The sequence below is a fragment of the Artemia franciscana genome, chromosome 20 (assembly GCF_032884065.1).
Source record: "Artemia franciscana chromosome 20, ASM3288406v1, whole genome shotgun sequence".
Lineage (NCBI taxonomy): Eukaryota > Metazoa > Arthropoda > Branchiopoda > Anostraca > Artemiidae > Artemia > Artemia franciscana.
Window position 1 is genome coordinate 20,963,080 of NC_088882.1, and position 19,383 is coordinate 20,982,462.

The window sequence follows — 19,383 nt, forward strand, 5'->3', positions numbered from 1 at the left end:
GCATTTGCGCTGAATAAGTAAAGGGCAATGTCGGCACAATGTATTATTGTATGTTTTTTTTTACCAAGACACTTCGTATAGAAGTTGTCGTACAAACTTCAAAAGGAGCTCATTCGATTGGAAATTGAAAGTTCTAGTGCCATTTTAATGGTAAAAGTGATTGGAGGGCAACAAGCCGCCCCCCCACGCCAATCATTTCTCCAAACACATCCAATCAAAATTTTGAGATGGCCATTTTGTTCTGCACAGTTATGTCTTTGGGGATATTAACGCTGCACAGCCCTCACGACAAGGGCTATAAGTTATGCTAGTTGCCCATTGTTACCACAAAGTTAATATGGAAGGGGTTATCAAACAAACTTCGGAGGGGGTTATTCAATAGGAAATCGGACGTTCTGCTGCCCTTTTAAAGAGTCAAAAGTGACGGGTGGGCAACTAGCCCCAAATATCCTCTTTTCCCCAAATGCATCCAATCGAAACCTTGAGATAGTCATTACCTTACAAATAGTCCAAAAATCACATAACAATGCCTCCAGGATTCACAAAAAAAAACAGTGCCTGGGGGCAAAGGTTGTAAGTTATGCCCCGGGCATATAGCTTTTTTTGGAAGGGGTAGTCGTATAAACTTTAGAGGAGACTCATTTGATTGGAAATTGAAATTTGTAGTTCCCTTTTTAAGAATCAAAAGTAATAGAAATACAACTAGCCCCCCCCCACACCCTCTTTTCCCAAAATACATCCGATCTAAATGCTGATAACCATTTTGTTCAAAACAGAACAAAGATCATATAACAATGCCTCTGGGATTGACTCATCCCCCTCCCCAGAGCCTGTGGACAATGGTTGTGTTATTACCCGGGGGCATATAAGGTTTTAGTGGAATGGGTGGTCGTACAAACTTTGAAGGAGGCACATATTATTAGAAACTGAAAGTGCTAGTTCCGTTTTTAAGAGTCCAAAGTAATTGGAGGGTAACCAGCCTCCCCCCCCCGATGATTTCCCAAAACAGATTCAACCAATATTTTGTAACAAGCTATTTTGTTCAGCATAGTTGAAAGGCCCAGTAATTATGACTTTGGGGATGTTCCCCCTCCCCAGAGCCCTCAGTGCAAGGCCTGACAATTCGCCCGTTGGTTACATATAGTATATGTCATTGAGAGAGGTGGGCATGTTTGATCTTTACTTTCCAAAAAGATGGACATTCAGGTGAGCCTTTCAAAGAATGTTGAGGGGAGTGTTGAACTAAACTAAAACATGTTATGTACATAAAGGTTGTCTAAATAGCTTGGCTTAAAACTGACTGATAGTATGAATTTGGAACTTTCAATAAATGATAATGGAGATGATCGATTGACCAAAAGGGCAATATTTGCATGCTACTACTACAACTACCTCTACTATTACCACTGCTCCTACTACTAGTACCACTACTACCACTAAACTACTGCCTCTGTATTGAGTAATAACAAGGCTGAGGATATTGAAATGAACACCTGAGGAAATATTGAGGTTAGATTTGAACTAAATTAAAACGTACGGTACTAAACACATACAGATTGTTGAAAGGGCGTATCAGCAATATTTTGGAACGACTAACCATATCAAGATTAAACTTCCGAGGCATCATGAGGGGGATGCTCAACTGACACAAAAGGCAACATGTACATGCTACTACTACTATTAATACTGCTACTACTACTGCTAATACAACACTATTATTGCTACTACTGCTCCTACTACTGCCACTACTTCTATCATACTAGTACTATTAAGGCTAAGCATATGAAGGAAAAATTTGACAAAATATTGAAGGAAAATTTGATCTAAATTAAAACACACTATGTGCATGCAGATTGTCAAAAGAATGTATTTCGGTATTAAGTTGGCATTTTCAGAGAATGCTTAAAAGGGAAGAAAAAATGACCCAAGATAAATATGTGCATAATACTACAAATATTACTGCCACCGCTACTTTTACTCCTACTACTACTACTGCTGCTACTAAACTACTCCAGCACCTACTTCAATTGCAACTACTTGTAAGGCTAAGAGTATCAAGACGAAAAGGGCGTCAAAATATGGTCAAAAGGGTGCATCTTAAGGGTGCATCAAAGCAATATTTTTGGAACGGTTTACCGTATCAAGATATAACTTCCGGGGTATGAGGGGGATTGTCAACTGACCAAAAGGCAACATGTACATGCTTATACTACTATTAATAATGTTGCTCCTAGTGTTGCTACTACTACTAATACAATGAACTTCTACGACTACCACTACTACTATGATACTAGTAATGTTAAGGCTAAGTGTATGAAGGTGAAATTTTGAAAGATTATTGATGGAAAATCAGAACTAAATCAAAACTCTCAATGTGCATACAGATTGTCAAAAGGACATGTCTCAAAAATGGATTATGGTATTCAGTTGAAACATTCAGAGAATGCTTAAAGGGAATATAAATTGACCAAAAGCCAATACGTGCAAGCTTTCAGGAGGTATATGAATATATAGGATATTAAAAGGGTATATCGACAATATCATAGCAACGGCTTACTGTATTAAGATGAAACTTCCAAGGCTTGATTAGGGGTATGTTCAACCGACCAAAAGGTAATATGCTAATACTACTGCTGCTACTAGTACTAGTTCTATTGCTGACAATACTACTACTACTAGTACTAGAACTACTATTGTGACTACTATTACAGCTATGCCAAAGGGTATGAACTTAAAATTTTCAGGAAATATTGATGGGAGATATGAACTGAATCACAAAACATCGCTTGTATGCAGGTTGTCAGAAAGGCGCATCAGTAATATCTTAGGAAGAGTTGGTGTGTGAAGTTGAAACTTACAGGGCTTGTTGTGGGGGATGTTGAACTAACCAAAAGACAATATTTGCATCCTAATGCTACTGCTTCTACTCGTACTACTACTACCACCATTACCACTACTACTATTGCTACTGCTACTGCCATTACTGCTACTAAAGCTAAGGCTACTGTTATTAATTCTACTGCTACTACTATTACTACTGGTACTATTACGAATACTACTAAAGCTAAGCGTATTAAGACAAAAAAACTGGGGAATGTTGAAACAGTGTTGAACTAAATCGAAACACACCATGCACATACAGGTTATCAAGAGAACGTATCGGCAATGCCTCAAAAACAGCTGATAGTATTAGGTTGAAACTTTCAGCGTTTTAGGTTAGTTAGGTTGAGTCTCTCTCGCTCTCTGGGCATGTGTGTCCGGGCGGTTCTTTGCTTGTCCCAGAGTCGTGTGTTTGTAGGCATTTTTGTATCTCTCTATCTCTCTCTCTCACTATGTCTGTGTGTCTGAGCGGGTGTTTGCATGTTTCCATGTCTATTTTTGTGTGTTTATGCGTCTGACTGGTATGTTTGTAGTTGTTTGTGTCTCTCTCTCTTTCAATTTGTCTGTGTTTCTTAGAGGCTGTTTCCTTATCTCCCTTACTATGCCTGTGTGTTTGAATTATTAAGTGTATGAAGGACATTGGGCCCTCCTCGATTGACTCCTGAAACACAAGGGTCGTTTAACTATAACAACAGGAAGCTTTTTAAAGTACTAAAAAACTAAAGCGCAAAGAGCGAGATGTTGGGGAGGGGGCAATCCCCTTCATAGACTAATAATTTCTGTTCGTTTTAAGTTTTAATATTACTCCTTACTTTCAGTTGAAAAACTTGTTGTTGTTTTGTTTTTTTGTTTTTTTATTTAATATGCCAAAGTTTGAATGTTGTCCTAATTCTTTAATAAAGACTCCTGAAACACAAGGGTGGTTTAATTAGAACAATAAGAAGATTTTTTTTTACAGTATCAGAAAACAATGCATCAAAGCGTGCATTACTGCTTGAAGTCATAAATATAAACCAATAAAGACGCGAAGAAACATACATGAGAAATATTTCTGGGGGATGGTCCGCATTTTTCGGGTACGACATATTGAACAGAACAGATAAAGAATAGAAAAATGACAAGAATCGTTACGGAAATGACCGAGGCTGACGTCGCAGGACACGCACAAACTGTGTTGCATCAAAATAATCATTCAATTCATACCCAAGTAGCTCTTTAGCAATAATTTTTCTTTCTACCAGCTGAAAAGTCAAACTAGAGCTAATCCAAACAATGAAGAGTTTAGACCTATTGAGCAAGAAGGGAAGTTGAAGTGGCTTGAATAATGAGCTTGAGACCTTCCTTTGTTGACACGACTCTGATTCCAAAACAAACAGGAAAATACAAAGGATAAAGACTTGCCGTACTCTTGGCATTTAGGGAGCCAAATAAAGGAATGTACAATTAAATATTCAATTAAACTGTGAACTACAAAGAAAGATTTCAAGTGTTTTTCTTTTTATAATGGTGTTGCTGATTAAAAAAAAGGAATATTTCATTAAACTGATATTTACGGTCAGCTGCTCTACAAGTAGAATTTTAGTTTTAGAAAACGAAGGACAGATTTCTCAAAAACTGATACTGAATTTTATGGTACGTGAATGAAGCTTCGACCAGCGGGTCTGTAGCCCAAATTAGGGCTCACAAGGGAGTTTTAGGATCCTTAGCTCAGTCTCTTCCGCACTTGTGATGCGTAGAAGATTATGCAAAGGCAAATCGGTAATTGCGTATTATACGTATCTCACTCAAGTATATGATGTTTAAAACTCGAGAACAAACCGGTTTCTTCGTTACTTTCTAAGTTACTTTAGAAACAAATTCGAGCTATAATTTTGCACATTAAAGGGGGGGGTAAAGTACAGCGGGTCTGCATGCAAAACGTGTTAGGTACAATTATTTTGTATATTATCAAGTAAGAATTGTTTTCTAATTTCAAACTGTCCAAATACTTTTTCCAGAAGATTCCAGAAAATCGTATGGTCCCGTATACACGACGTTTAATACGCATCACTCTAATTTTCCGACTTCCCAAGAAAGGCAGTTCTATTCTCTCTACAGCATCTTCAACCACCACGAGACAGATATCTGTATCAAGAACCCAAGTTGTGAGGAAGATATGCAAGACCGTTAGCTTTAGTAAATCTTCAACAAACACAACATCTAAGAAGACGCTTCCGTTGTTTACATGACAAGGGTCGCGCCCACTTTTGTTTCACTACCATTGATTAAGCTGAGGAAGAAAATCACGATTATATCTTCCTCATAATTTTACTTCAAGTTGAGCATAAGTCGTTATGTCAGATTTTCTTCTCCCATCGAAGATTATCTACGCTCTTTAATTTAGTGTACACCACGCCACATTGTCAATTAATTGCCAAGTTTCGATAAGCAATGACATTTATCGACGAAAGAAGGTTGTTTATGACTCCTTCAGAAAAAGGCGGTGGCCATGTTCCCAAATTAGTCTATTATACAAACTCAAGCTTTCAGAATTGTATTCTATCCTGTGAAAACAACGAGAGGGGATTTTTTGGTGGGGTGGACAAGAAATTCTGTCTTAACAGCTTTTTATAGCACGATTTTTCGCTTATTTTGAAAATTATTTGATACTAATAGCCAGAAATTTTGTCTTGACAGATCTCTTATTGCACGATTGTTCGTTTATTTTGAAAATTATTTGACACTAAAGCCAAGTACATACTGGACCTCTCTAAGGTTCTTTCTAACCAAAACCACATTTTTCTTAATATTTTCAAGGTTTTAATGACAATGCACGGACAGTCCCTAAATACTTATTTTTAACTGATAATATTACAAATAAAAACGCACTATTTCAAAAACAGATCATCGTCAATAAAGCATAAATAAAGCTCTTGCCTTTAGAAGGTTTGCCACAAAGAGGAGAAGATAACCTTCTAATCTTTGTGGTAATTGTTCATTTTAGTTCTGACTTGTCTGTTTATTTAATATAGATCTTTTTTAGGATTCGTTAATTAATCCATAGTATTCTGTTTAGTGTGATTATTCATTTTTAATTACTGTTTGTTTTGATATTCATTTATTTATTGATAGTAAGTTCGGTTGGTGTTAAATTTAAAACTAATATAATGATTTTAGTTCTACTTGATTTGGGGGTGCTAAGGGCCCTCCCCACATGGGAAAATTACCCAACGGAAAATCCCCCGGGGAAGTTCCGTGGCGGAACCCCCCCCCCCACATATTCTCCCGGATAATTCGGGATTTTGATTAGAAAGGAAATTGAAAGTTCTACTCACCTGTTCAAGTAACAACAAAAAATTGTGCCATAGCAGAATGGTATTTTCTGCCATTTTGGGACGTAAAACGACAATTTAAGCCCAAATGATGCTATAGACCCATAGAGTGAAAATTCTGAGATAAGCAATAGATTTTAAATTATCAGAAAACAATCCGCTTTTTAGTTTCAAATACAGTAATACCCCGCGGTAGAGCACTCGATCCTAAAGATGCACGTAGTCCATACAAAATAAACGTTTAAAAAAGACATTTATTTCAAGCTTCATTTAACTATGTTTATTCGTTTAAGCCTTGATAAAATTACGTACAGTGGTGTTGAATTTTTCACTAATCATTGTGGAGGAGGGCCGGTGGATTTTAGTGTCAAGGGGGGGGGGTATACTTCAAATCTCGAAACTTGACTTTCAAATCCAAAGTTTATATCCCTTGATGAACCTTAGATATTTGTAAAAGAAGATTTGGGGCGGGAAAATCACATTGGTGATGAAAGCTTACTCGATTTCCCGAAAGCGTCTCGACCTTTGTGCCACAAAGGTCGAGAAGCAGAGGTGGCTTCGTAAGCAACACTACAAAAATCGTCAGGTGTGGGAGCAAGTACTACAAGGAGTTCTGTTTTCATTCAGATTTAAATGGTAATATTTCTCCTTTCCTATTTATTATATATCGTTCAATGTATTCTTGTTCCCCAGGGGGTATTGCCCATACTAGTGTCCATGGGGAATATTCCTATAAAAAGGTTGATTCCAGGAATCCAACTTGAAATTCGAGGAAATTATGACCTTTTAATTGGTCTTTCATATTTCAGGCCCCCTCCTGATAAATAATTGAAGGGGTTCTTTTTTTCAGCAATTACTATCATTGTCGAGACTTTTTTATTACGAATACTGAACGACATAATCCTTTAAGCATCATACTCCTTCCCTCTACATAGTTACCTACCGCATCTCCTTAATACTATACCACTGTATTGTGAAGCAAATCACTTTAGCTAAATAAAGCATTAAAATAACAGCCAGATTCTAAGGGTGCTGTCACCCTGCAGCAGTGGCGTGATTTCGCCAAAATCCGGGGGGGGCAAAATTGGAGCCAATGTTCCCAAAATCAAGTGAAAATGACAGTAAAAACTAGAAAATAAGCCATTTGGTACCATAGAGGTATTATAAAAATTCTATTAAGGTACTTTATAGTACTAGAGAAGTGAATATGGACTGAAAAAAATTTATCTGTTTCTGCTGATGTTTGAATTATGCATGTTCATCTTAAGTTTATCTGTTTTGTCAAGATTTTGGAAGAAACTAAATTTCATCTGGGGGATGTGGCGTAATTTCGTCAAAATCCTGGGGGGGGCAAAGTTGGAGCCAATTTTCCCAAATCAAGTAAAAATGACGGTAAAAACTAAAAAATAAGCCATTTGATACCATAAAGGTACTATAAATACACTATAAGGTACTTTATAACAATAAGGTAAATAATTCTTCTGTTTCTGTTAATGCTTGAATTATCCAGGTTTATCTTAGTTTTGACAAGGTTTTTGGAAGAAATTGAATTACGTCGGAAGGGAGGAAAGAGCAAACTGGGGTCTGTGGGGAGGTTTAGGAGGGACTGTAGCCCCCTGCCCTATAGCAAGTTACGCCAGTGCCCTGCAGCACCCTTATAGACATTACCCATCTTTTTTGGCGGAAAAATCTAGCCAGCCAATTTGATCCCTGCTGAAATTTCCCCAGACAATTCTCCCATAGCATTCTCTCCAAATACAAAATAGTGCATCAAAAGAGAGAGAAAGACAAAGAAATAGAAAACCGTACATGAATTCAGGGATATTCCTTCCAGAAAATTTCCTCCCCTCTGGAAATTCTCCCCCATGAAATCCCTCCCCTGTAAAATGTGTCCGTATTTTTCCCAATACCAAATACCATCTGTAAACAAAGGAAAAACTTCAAAACCTTCAGCCCTTTTACTAGGGGCTGTGGGGGGTCATGTCATCTCCAGAGGCATGTTTACTGGACCTTTTAATTACGATGAAACAAATGGCTACCTCAAAATTTCATTGGGAAAAAGATGTATCGGAAGGGGGTTAGTTGCCCTCCATTTTCTTTCGTCACTTAAAAGGGCACTTAAACTTATAACTTTTATTCTAATGAGCCCTCTCTCGATCTTCTGGGATTCTTGGTTCGATAAGAAAATCCCTGGGGGAAACAATAAAAACTACAAACAACACACATACATGATCTTTCTTGGGCAAAAATACACAGTTCCAAATATTTGTCAATGAGGGCTTGAAACCTCTACAGTAGGGTTCTCGGATTGTTCTGTAGTTATGAAGGAGGACAGATGCCTCAAAGGGTGTGTTTTAATGCCGAAACATTATAATTCTCATTGAGTCTTCAGATAAATACGGAATTAGTTTTAAGGAAGGGAGTGGAGGTAGAAACTGACAGATAATCCCTCTTGATTTCTTGGAATATTTCTGGTCTAAGTTGTTGTTATGAAAGTAAAGTAACATTAAACCCCAAAATGAGCGGAATTATTTCCGTATAGAAGGGGAACTACCCCATCCCCAACCTCCCTCCTCGTGGTTGCAGTAACTTCCGAGGATGCTTATTCGATTGGAAATTGGGAGTTCTAGTACTTATTAGTCGAAAGTAATCGGAGACCAACCAACCCCTGTCGTAGAACTGTTTTTGATATTCGGTCCTTTTGTTACCCTCTAAGGACACCTGGTCGCCATTTTGAGGTACTTATTTTAGACTTTCTCTGTGGTTACTCAATTTTCTGGGGGGGGGGGGATTTTCCATGGGGAGGGGGATTTTCCGCAGTGGGAGGGGGGGACTTTCCACTGGAAGAGGGGAATATTCCGAAAGAAAACGCTAGCCCCCGATTTAGGTTTTAATAAAGCTCTTTACTTTTCTTTGAGCACCTCCTTTTCTGGAAATGATTTTAAAATTTAATTTTAGAGGACAATCATAAATCATCACATCGGATTTGTTAAACAAATAACAACTATAGTTTATCAGAGTTTTTTTTTACTCTTTTCCCAGTATGTGTCAACTGCTCAACCTGTATTTCTTTTCCTTCCTCTTTATTGTCCATTGATGAAGACTTTCAAACGGGAAGCAGAAAGATTTGGACTTCGTGTGGTGTCGAAATTCTTTTTTTTTTACATCTTTTTAATTATTTTGTAATGAATTAGCCATGTTGATTTTGAACCTATTTTACACTCACTAAAATACGACACAAAAAGAAAACTTCCTTACCTTACAGTCAAAGTGATAGGCCAAGCTGCGCTGTACAAACCACTTGTATTCGCTAAAACTGTAGCATACAGGTTTGTCTGAGGGTATAAAGGGATGTCTGGGGTTATAATTTTGACATTGCTATCATTCACAATTTCCACGACGTTTTCCTGGTCAGATTTCAGCAGCACGTTCCCAACGTGAGTCGAGGGCATGAGCTGTGTGGAAGGGACACCTTTAATCGTTGCACAAGACTTGCCATGAACATCATATACAGAGTAGAATAGTTCAACTGTATTTTTCACAGATTTTATAGGTTTTTTGCCTTTGTGAGCTTTTCTATTCCACCGAATTACTCCGAACCACCACTCAGTTGGTATAACCAATGTTGCAAGACAGGTTTGTTCATGTTGGTTTGGCTCACAGGAGGCGACCCGTTTCAATCCACTATCTGATGACCTTGCCTCCAATTGTACACAAAAATGGGTTTCATGTTCTGCATTGTCCGACACAATAGGGACTTTTCGTCTCAATATCCCTGTGTGAAAAAGTACACGAACAACAGGGTTATCACGCGATACCTCATTTGTAATTAAGTGTGCAGTTACGTCATTATGATTATTGGAAACTTCGTGCATAACAGAACGTCCTGAGATTGTTTGTCTGGCATTTAAAGGTCCAAATATAGCATTGACACCCACAGCTTCGTTGGGCTTAATCAATATAAATCTTTCAGAGCTCAGATGGAGATGATCAGTGTCTTCATTATGAAGAACTACAGATGTTGGGCTAAGATTCGTTGATAGTTCAGTTAAAAAGAGAGCGTTGTCCGAATTCTCTATTCGAATCACATCTCGATAAAACTCTGAAAAATATTTGGGAATAAGTGTGGCAAAAAAGAATGCACGTTGATAAATCATGTAGCCAATTTACGTCAAAATTATGCTTTGGCCTTACTTTTACAAACCAGGACGTACAATAACGTAGCTTGTTGTACAAAACGTCAATATAGAAGCTTAGTAAATGATGAACGCAAAGGGAAAGACAATATATAATTTTTTTTCTATATAAGAATGAAATGTCATAAAATCACTGTTCAAACTTATAAGCTGTGTATTTTGTCGTAAGTAGCTTTTTCTTCTTTTTTTTTTCTTTTTTTCACCTTCTTTGACTAATTTCATACGCCAAGGAAGAGGAGAAAGTAGGCAATCCTTTAGGATTTCACTAAAGGGATTTCGGGTCCAAAAAAATTGTCTAAATGCCTTAATAAACAAAATACTCGGTTAATTTGTTGTTCCAAATAATGCTATACAATCACAAGGTCAAGAATATAACGTGTGCATCTTGCTATCCTTAGCCATGTTTTTCTTTCTTTATTTCTTTAATTTGCGAATGAAAGTTAAACGCAGTCTCGTTTGGGGTTTTTTGTTGATTTTTATCTCTCTTTGTTATTTATTTTGCTAGAATTTTTTTATGGAAGTAAAGGGCCGTGAAAACAAGACAAGAACAGGGTAAAAAACAAAAAAAAATGGCATTAAAAAAATTAGAAACTAAGCGACCTCTAAAAGAATAAAATCAAAAAGTTAAGACAAGAAAAAGACATAAAACAATTTTTCTATATAATTTTTATGAAGTATGGCCTTCTACATGGAGGACATCAATAATGGTACCTATATTTAAAGGGGGGAGTGCCAGGGATCAAGAAAATTTTAGATAGCCGGTTAAATGATTGGCTAGAGGGTATTGGAGTAATGAAAGAATAACAGGGAGGCTTTAGAAAAGGCTATAGTACTACGGATAGAGTGTTTATTTTAAGTGGATTAATTGAAAAGTATGGATCAGGAAAAATAAATTATACGTTGTATTTTTGAACTTAAAAAAGCGTTTGATAATGTCAATAGAGTTCTGCTTAAAAAAAGCCTACGTGATGTGGGGCTACCTTCTTGTTTCATTCGTTTGGTTGCAAATATGTATTTTGAAACTAGTACAATAGTAAGAGTACATGGGTCGGGTATTTCGAGGCCTTTTAAAGTTAAGAAAGGAGTTAAGCAGGGAAGCGCCTTGTCACCTCGACTCTTTGGTCCTTTTATTAACGATATTGTTGAGTTTTCAGCAAAAAAAAAGGGCTCCAACAGTGAGACTAGGTAATAAAAACTTCTCGGTGTTGTTGTTTGTGGATGACATTGCTCTAGTGGCGGAATCGGCAAATAATCTACAGAAGCTCCTGGGTTTGACAGATGATTATCTAAAGGTGAAGTGCCTGAAGGTAAATATTCAGAAGTCAAAAGCGATCATATTTAACAAGAGGAATGATAAATGTGAAAGTAAATTTTGGTTTAAGGGGGAGGAGATAGAAGTTGTGGATAAAATTTAAGTATCTTGGATATATTTTTCAAAGTAATGGAAGCTGGAATTCTCATATAAAAGAAACGTTAAACCGGGGAAGAGCAATACTTACAATTTTCCGGAATAATGTAGTGGGAATAAAAAATTTGTCGTTACATAAAAGGGTCTTTTTATCGAGAATAATACCCATTCTACATTACAGAGCAGAGATTTGGGGGCGTGACAGAGTGGCTCAGTTAGAGAGTATTCAATTAGGGTACTATAAGAGATTGTTTGGGCTGCATAGAACAACTCATTTCCAGTTTCTAAATGGCGATCTAGGTATATGGCCACTAATAAATTACAGACTAGTCTCAAGGATTAAATTTTGGTTGAAAGTCGTTCAGTTACCGAGTGACAGGTTGCTTAAGGCAGCTTATGAAGATTTACTCCCGCAGGAGGAAAAAGATCATGGTCACTAAAAATAAAAGACATTTTAGACAAAACAGGGTTTTCCTTTTTTTGGAATGAAGGTAGAGGGCGAACGGATATAAATACAAATTGGGAGAATGAGATTAAGACAGTACTAGAGAATCAAATTATTCAAAAATGGAATGAGCAGATAAAAAAAATCAGAAACAGTAAAGTTTTATAAGGATGTTAAGGTGGTTTATCAGCAGTAGTTCTACTTTAAGCTGAATTTACCAGCTAGATATTTGACGTTTTGGATGCAGCTCAAGACTAACTGCCTCCCAATTAATGCAAGATTTATAAAATATTCTAAAGAAAGATGTTCCAATGAAGACAGATATACGTGCCCGCTTTGCAGAGTTAAAGAGGATTATTTAGTGTATTGCTTAAGCCGGTGCCAGGGGCTCTCTACGATAAGGGGAGGAATATTTGGAAAAAATAAGTTGATACTTCCAGGTGTCTTAAATAGTACGTCGCCTCAGTTTATTTGTAGAGTAGCAAGGTATCTGAAAATGTTGTTAAATAACAAAAAATAATAATAAATAAATAATTTTGAAGAACCTCAGTATAAAGTAAATGTAATGTTTTATTTATGTCCTTTTCCGAGTGTTAAGCGTTCTTTTCAATGACCTTTTTTTCAAGTATTAATTACTAGTATTAGGTTAATGCAGTGTTTCATGTAAGCGTTTTATGATGATCGCTGTTCATGTTATTTGTGTCTTTCGTTTATGTTATTGTACGGTGTTCATGGCTGTATATTTGGCTTTAAAATACAGTTCTCTATCTATCTATCTATCTATCCATAAAAACAGCCAGAAGATAAAAAAAAAAAAATATACAATATTACTGCTACTACTACTACTACTATTAAAAACTCACTGCAGCACAAAGCCGCCTAAGGCTAAAACAGGCTCCTCTTCCATTCAAAGCTTCACTATTCAACCCTCCCATGAAGTTCCAATCTCATTTAAATCCTTCCTTAAGACATCTCCGCACCCAATTTGGGGAAAACCTGCTTTTTATTTGGCACTAGGTGGATGTCCAAAGAGCACAAGCTTAGGCAGTCTGTCATCCTTCATTTGCCTTAACCCTCCTCTCTTTACAGCCCTAAAAAAAGGATCGAACCACATTTTTCGTATAGCTTATTGTTTGATGCAAGGTCAGTCAACCGAGTACCAAAACCTTATCCTCAGACAATTCCTCTGCAAAATATTTGACAATATCTGCTTCAGCCTTTCGAAGTTGGCTGCGTTTTAGCACCATGACACTGTCCTGTGTCATGACACTGCACCTGACATGACACCATGACATGACACTGTACCTGACACTGTCATTACCATTGCTTCCAATGTACAAATTCTAATTCTACTTCAGACACTTATCATATCATCCTTCTAGGCTTTTTAAAAGTGTGAAAAAACCTGCACCTTTGTATATCTTCATCACCTTCATTATTCCTACTAACAATAATACACCTACCAATACAGTACACCTAAGTAATAGGGAATGTTTTCAGATGTCTGTTACTTCATAGGGAATGTTTTCAGACGTCTCTTACTTCATAGGGAATATTTTCAAATGTCTGTTTCCTTATAGGGAGGGTTTGCTTTGGATGTGATGTAATAAGGTTTAAGGTGTTACATAATAGGATTTCTTAGAGATTGTTAGTCAGACGGGGAAGTCCCGATTGTAATTGAAAGGGAAACAAGCGTGGGTGTTACGTAATCGATTATTGAAGTGGATCACAGAGTGGAAAATCGATTCCTGAAATTTGCTTACATTTGAAGTACACCTGCTTGTTGAGTAATGCTTTAGAGGATGTTATCAGATAATATTAAAGGTTGCACTTAGCGTATTTTTTACAAATAGAGTCTTTTTCAGACATAAGGCATTTTCCGGGCCTTTTCATGCAAAAATATTTGTTTATACTTGAATCGATCATATGAACTTAATGAAAAACTCCCCATTAGCATTTTTCTGATGACTCCTAGCCATTGAGGGCGGTATGGCAATAGGTGGCAGGCCCGTAAAACGCAAAAAAAGGCAATTCAAACTAAAAAAATGTTAAAAACCAAAGATGGAAAAAGCTTATAAAGGATAAAATATAAGCAAAAAGAACCATGAATTAAAGAAAGGTGGAGATCCTAGCAAGCAATTCCAGAGGGGGCAGGTATTATTAGAGGTAAATTCGAACCACATTAAGATATTTTTGACAGTTTTTAATGAAAATCCCTCATTTCTTTGAGCCAAGACTATACATTCCCTGTTGACAAGCGCACATTTTAATAGTATTTTCTCTTCAAATTTCACATAATTTCGTTACAGCTAAATTTAAGCCATATTAAGATATTTTTGAGAGCTTACAATGAAAATACCTCGTTTCTTTGACTGAACGTTAGATTTTCCTCCCTCTCGGCCGAAAAAATTATTTTACCACCTCCCAGCTTAATCTTAAGCTCTAGAAAATGTTAGCCCAAGCAATTCACGCCACCATCGCAATATGTGGCTGGCTTGTAAACCACAGAAAACAGCAATTCAAACTCGAAAAATGGAAAAAACATAACATGAAAAAGCTCTGTATGCAAGAATAGTTTTTTTGTTCAGAAGCCTAATCGTTTAGACTAGGAATAAGCAAGTATAACGAGAAAGTGAAATCGATGGATAGCTTCATCTACCTCCAAAGTATTGTAGAAGTTAGGCCCATTCTATTCAAGAGCACAGATAGGGGGTAAACTATTGGAGCTACTAATCACTCAAGACGTTATTATGCAGACCGGGGTCCGACGTAATATTATAACGCAAGTGTATAGTACACCTACGTAATAGGGAATATTTTCAGATGTCTGTTACTTCATTGGGAATGTTGTCAGATGTATGTTACATAATAGAAGGGTTTACTTTGTTAGTGATGTAATAGGATTTGGGGTGTTACATACTAGGACTTTTTAGAGACCGTTAGTCAATTGGGGAAGTCCCGGTCGTAACTGAGGGGGAAACAAGCGTAGGTGTTACGTATTAACGGTATATGCGTGGGATGTGACACAATCTTGCGTGCCTAGCCAGATTTATTGGGGGTGAGGTAATCTTACGTGACTTGCTAAATTTATTGGGAATGATGTAATTACAGCGCACTCGTGGGTGTTATTTAATGACGATGTACACGTGGGATGTTACATAATACTTTAAAAGGTTTCATTTTCTTTTAAAAAATTTTCTTGTGGCACCCTTATATTCTAAAGGTTTTTAGTCCAAACTAGGATTCAAAAGGGATACCCCTCAAAGGAGCTGGGCCTTGGACATCTGGACCATGAAACCTTTTTTAACATTTTGATTCGGCTAATATATTCTAAATGATAGCCTATTCAGCGCATGAAGAATCCCCTGCTCGTGCATACTAGAATCATTAAATGTATTGCGTGTTCCCGTATAATTGCAATAACTGACGCTGGCAGTTCACAGTATCACAGAGTTGCTCGTTCATAGTATCATAGAGTATCAGAGTATCATAGAGAATTCATAGTATCATAAAGTTGTTCGTTAGTATCCGCCGATGGCAGTTCATATTTGTTTGGATTTTGTACAAATCGCGGATATTGCCGAATAGCTCACTTTGTTGTTGTTAGTTATTTGATTTTAACTCTTATAATTTTTGGTCGTTTATTGAATTTTATTTATCTTTAACTTTTTGGCGGCTTTTTCATTGTTTTTTAATTGGTTTTGTTGTACTTTCCGCGTTTGTTTTTCGGTTTTTGCTTTTTCCTTGATTATATTATTTTGTTCGCGCTGAAGAAAAGAGGCAGTTGTTCACTCGAAATATTGGCTTTCTGTGTTTTCTTCAGTATTTTGGTTTGGCGTTTAAAAACCCCGTTTTTGATCGTTTTCTTTCTTTATGTTATAGCTGGCTAATGTGGTTTAAGAAATTATCAAGATTATCAAAACCTTGTCAAATATTGTCAAAACCTTACATGATAGTCAAATATTATCAAAACTTTACATGATATTATCGAAGTCATGCCAAGTATTACCAAACTCTTGTATGATATTATCAAAATCTTATCTAATATTATGAAACATCTTGCCCTACATTATCAAAATCTCCACTAATTTAATGAGAATCCTCTATGGCAATATCAAAACCACGCACGATAATATCAGAATCATGCGAGTTATTAGCAAAATCTTACATGGTATTATCGTAGTCTCACGCGTTATTAACGAAATATATTCTGCAACAATCAAAACGTGACTTCTATTCCCCAAATCTAACATGATGCTATCAAAAGCATGTTAAATATTAACAAAACTTAATATAATACTATCCAAATCATTTCTGCTATTTGAAGATTATCAAAATCTTGTCAAATATTATTAAAACCTTACATGATATTATCAGTCTTGTATGATATTACCAGATCCTGTTAGATATTGAAAGTCGTGCGAGATATTATGAAAATACTTTCTAGCACTACCTAAATTTTGCAAGTTATTATCAAAAATCAGAATGATTATAGCAAAATCGTGTCTACTACTATCAAATTATTATCAAGTATTATCAAAATCTTGTATGGTATTATCAAAATCTTCTCTGCTTTTATCAAACATCTTGCTCTACATTATCAAATTCTCGTCTGATATAATGAGAATCCGCTATTGCATTATCAAAACCTTACGTGGTGTTATCAAAATCATACAAACTATCAACAAAATCTTGCAAAAATTCCAAGTCCCTAAAAATTTCTAAAATTCTAAATGGCACTACAACTGACTTTTTACTTAGGTTACATTTGTTAACTGATTTTGAGTTAGGTTCGTTAGCGCTTAGAAAGTGTGCAGACACATGCTTACTAAGCCCAAGCGAACCTGACTCAAAATCAGTTAACACACTGTAACCTAAGTATAAAATCACGTTGTGGTGCCATTTATAATTTTAGAATTTTTCAGGGAAAAATTCATGTTTTACTGTGGAAATTGGGGAAGGGAATAGAAGTGGTGAAACAGAACTAGAATTGGAATCGGGGCCGGTGGGACTGGAATTGTATTCGGCGGAACCGGGGCTTGAACTGAAACCGGGGCTTGAACTGAAACCGGAGTGGGAAATAGCAGAATCAGAACTGGAACCACCGTAAGCAGTTGGGGAGGGGGAAGAGGGGGAAAGCGGCATTGGTTATCTCTTTATTTAAAAAATATCTAAGAAATGACTTAGGGAATGATGAAAGGTGCCATAGGGTGCCAGAGAGCCAGTCATGGGGTGGCACGGTGGCGTAAACTGACGTGGTGCAACATGGAGGGTTGGTTGGCGAAAAAAATGAATCAAAGAATTTGATACGCGATTTTTAACAAGAAAATATCTGGAAAATATTTTAGGAATGACGAGGGGTGCTAGACAGTGCCAAAGTTAGCTTCTAGAGTTTACAGTTAAGCTGGGAGGTGTTAAAAGAATTTTTTCGACTGAGGGGGAGTGAAATCTAACGCGCAGTCAAAGAAACGAGGTATTTTCATTAAAAGCCCTCGAAAATATCTTAATGAGGCTTACATTTACCTTTAACGAGATTAGGTGAAATTTTAAGAGAAAATACTATTCAAATGTGCGCTTGTCAACAAGGAATGCAGTCTTGGCTCAAAGAAAGGAGGGATTTTCATTAGAAGCCCTCGAAAATATTTTAATGTGGTTTAAATTTACCTCTAATATCAACCTTCTTCTCTGGAATCGGTAGGTAGGATTCCCGCCTCTCTTTAATTCATGGATCTTTTTGCTTATATGTTATCCTTTATAAGCTTTTCTTATGTTTTGTTTTCTTCATTTTTTAGTTTGACGTTTTCTTCATAGTTTTCTTCATAGCTTTTTTGTGTTTTACGGGCCAGCCACGTATTCCCACGGTGGTGTGAATTGCTCGGACCAAAGTTTTGTAGAGCTAAAGGTTAAGCTGGGAGGCGTTAAAAGAATTTTTCGACTGAGGAGGAGTGAAATCTAACGCTTAGTCAAAGACACAAGGTAATTTCATTAAAGGCCGTCAAAATATCTTAGAGTGGCTTAAATGTTTAACTAGATTATGTGAAATTTGAAGAGAAAATATTATTCAAATGTGCACTTGTCCATGGGGAATATATAGTCTTGACTAAAAGAAACGAGGGATTTTCATTAAAAACCCACAAAAATATCTTGATGTCGTTTAAATTTACCTCTAATATCAACCCACCTCTCTGGAATTGGTTGGTACAATCCTCACCTTTCTTTAATTCGTGATTCTTTTTGCTTATATTTTATCCTTTATAAGCTGTTTCATATTTTGTTTTTTCCATTTTTTTAGTTTAAATTGTTTTTTTTCTGTATTTTACGGGCCAACCACATATAGCCTTGGTCGCGTGAATTGCTTGGACTAACATTTTTTTAGAGCTTTAAGTTAAGCTGGGAGGTGTTAAAAAAAATTTCGACTTTGAGGGAGTGAAACCTAAGGCTCAGTCAAAGAAACGGGGTATTTTCATTAAAAGCCCTCAAAAAATATATTAATGTGGTTTAAATGCACCTCTAATAACAAATCCCCCATCTGGGATTGCTTACTAGGAACCCCGCCTTTCTTTAATTCATGGTTCTTTTTGCTTATATTTTATCCTTTATAACCTTTTTTCACGTTTTGTTTTTTCCGTTTTTTTAGTTTGAGTTGCTTTTGCTGTATTTTACGGGCCAGTCACATATTGCCAAGGTGGCCTCAATTACTAGGAGTAATCAGAAGAAACGTTAACGAGGATTTTTTCATTAGGTTTGAATGATCATTCTGGAGTAAATGAATATTTTTGCATGAAAATGCCCGAAAAATACCATCTGCTTGAAAAAGACTAGATTAGTAAAAAGTGCATTAAGGGCAACCCCCCAACGTTATCTGATAACATCCTCTAAAGCATTACACAACAAGCAGGTGTACTCCAAATATAACCGAATTTCGATTATCGATTTTCTACCCTGCATGTCAGTTATTGCAAGCATATGGGATCACGCAATCCATTTAATGATTCTAGTATGCACGAACAGGGGATTCTACATGCGCTGAATAGGCTATCATTTAGAATGTATTAGCCGAGTCAAATTATTAGTAAGGGTTTCATGGTCAAGATCATTGAGGGGAATCCCTTTCGAATCATAATGTGGACTAAAAATCTTTAG

General features: G+C 36.5%; 1 protein-coding gene across 1 annotated transcript in view; it reads right to left on the minus strand.

Annotated features, from left to right (window-relative positions):
• Window positions 1-19,383, minus strand: part of LOC136040020 (uncharacterized) — a 232,342-nt gene that overhangs the window by 204,447 nt on the left and 8,512 nt on the right. Inside the window, exon 3 of the mRNA XM_065724086.1 lies at window positions 9,450-10,293. Coding sequence (XP_065580158.1) covers window positions 9,450-10,293 — 844 coding nt within the window. The remainder of the gene's footprint in view (window positions 1-9,449; window positions 10,294-19,383) is intronic.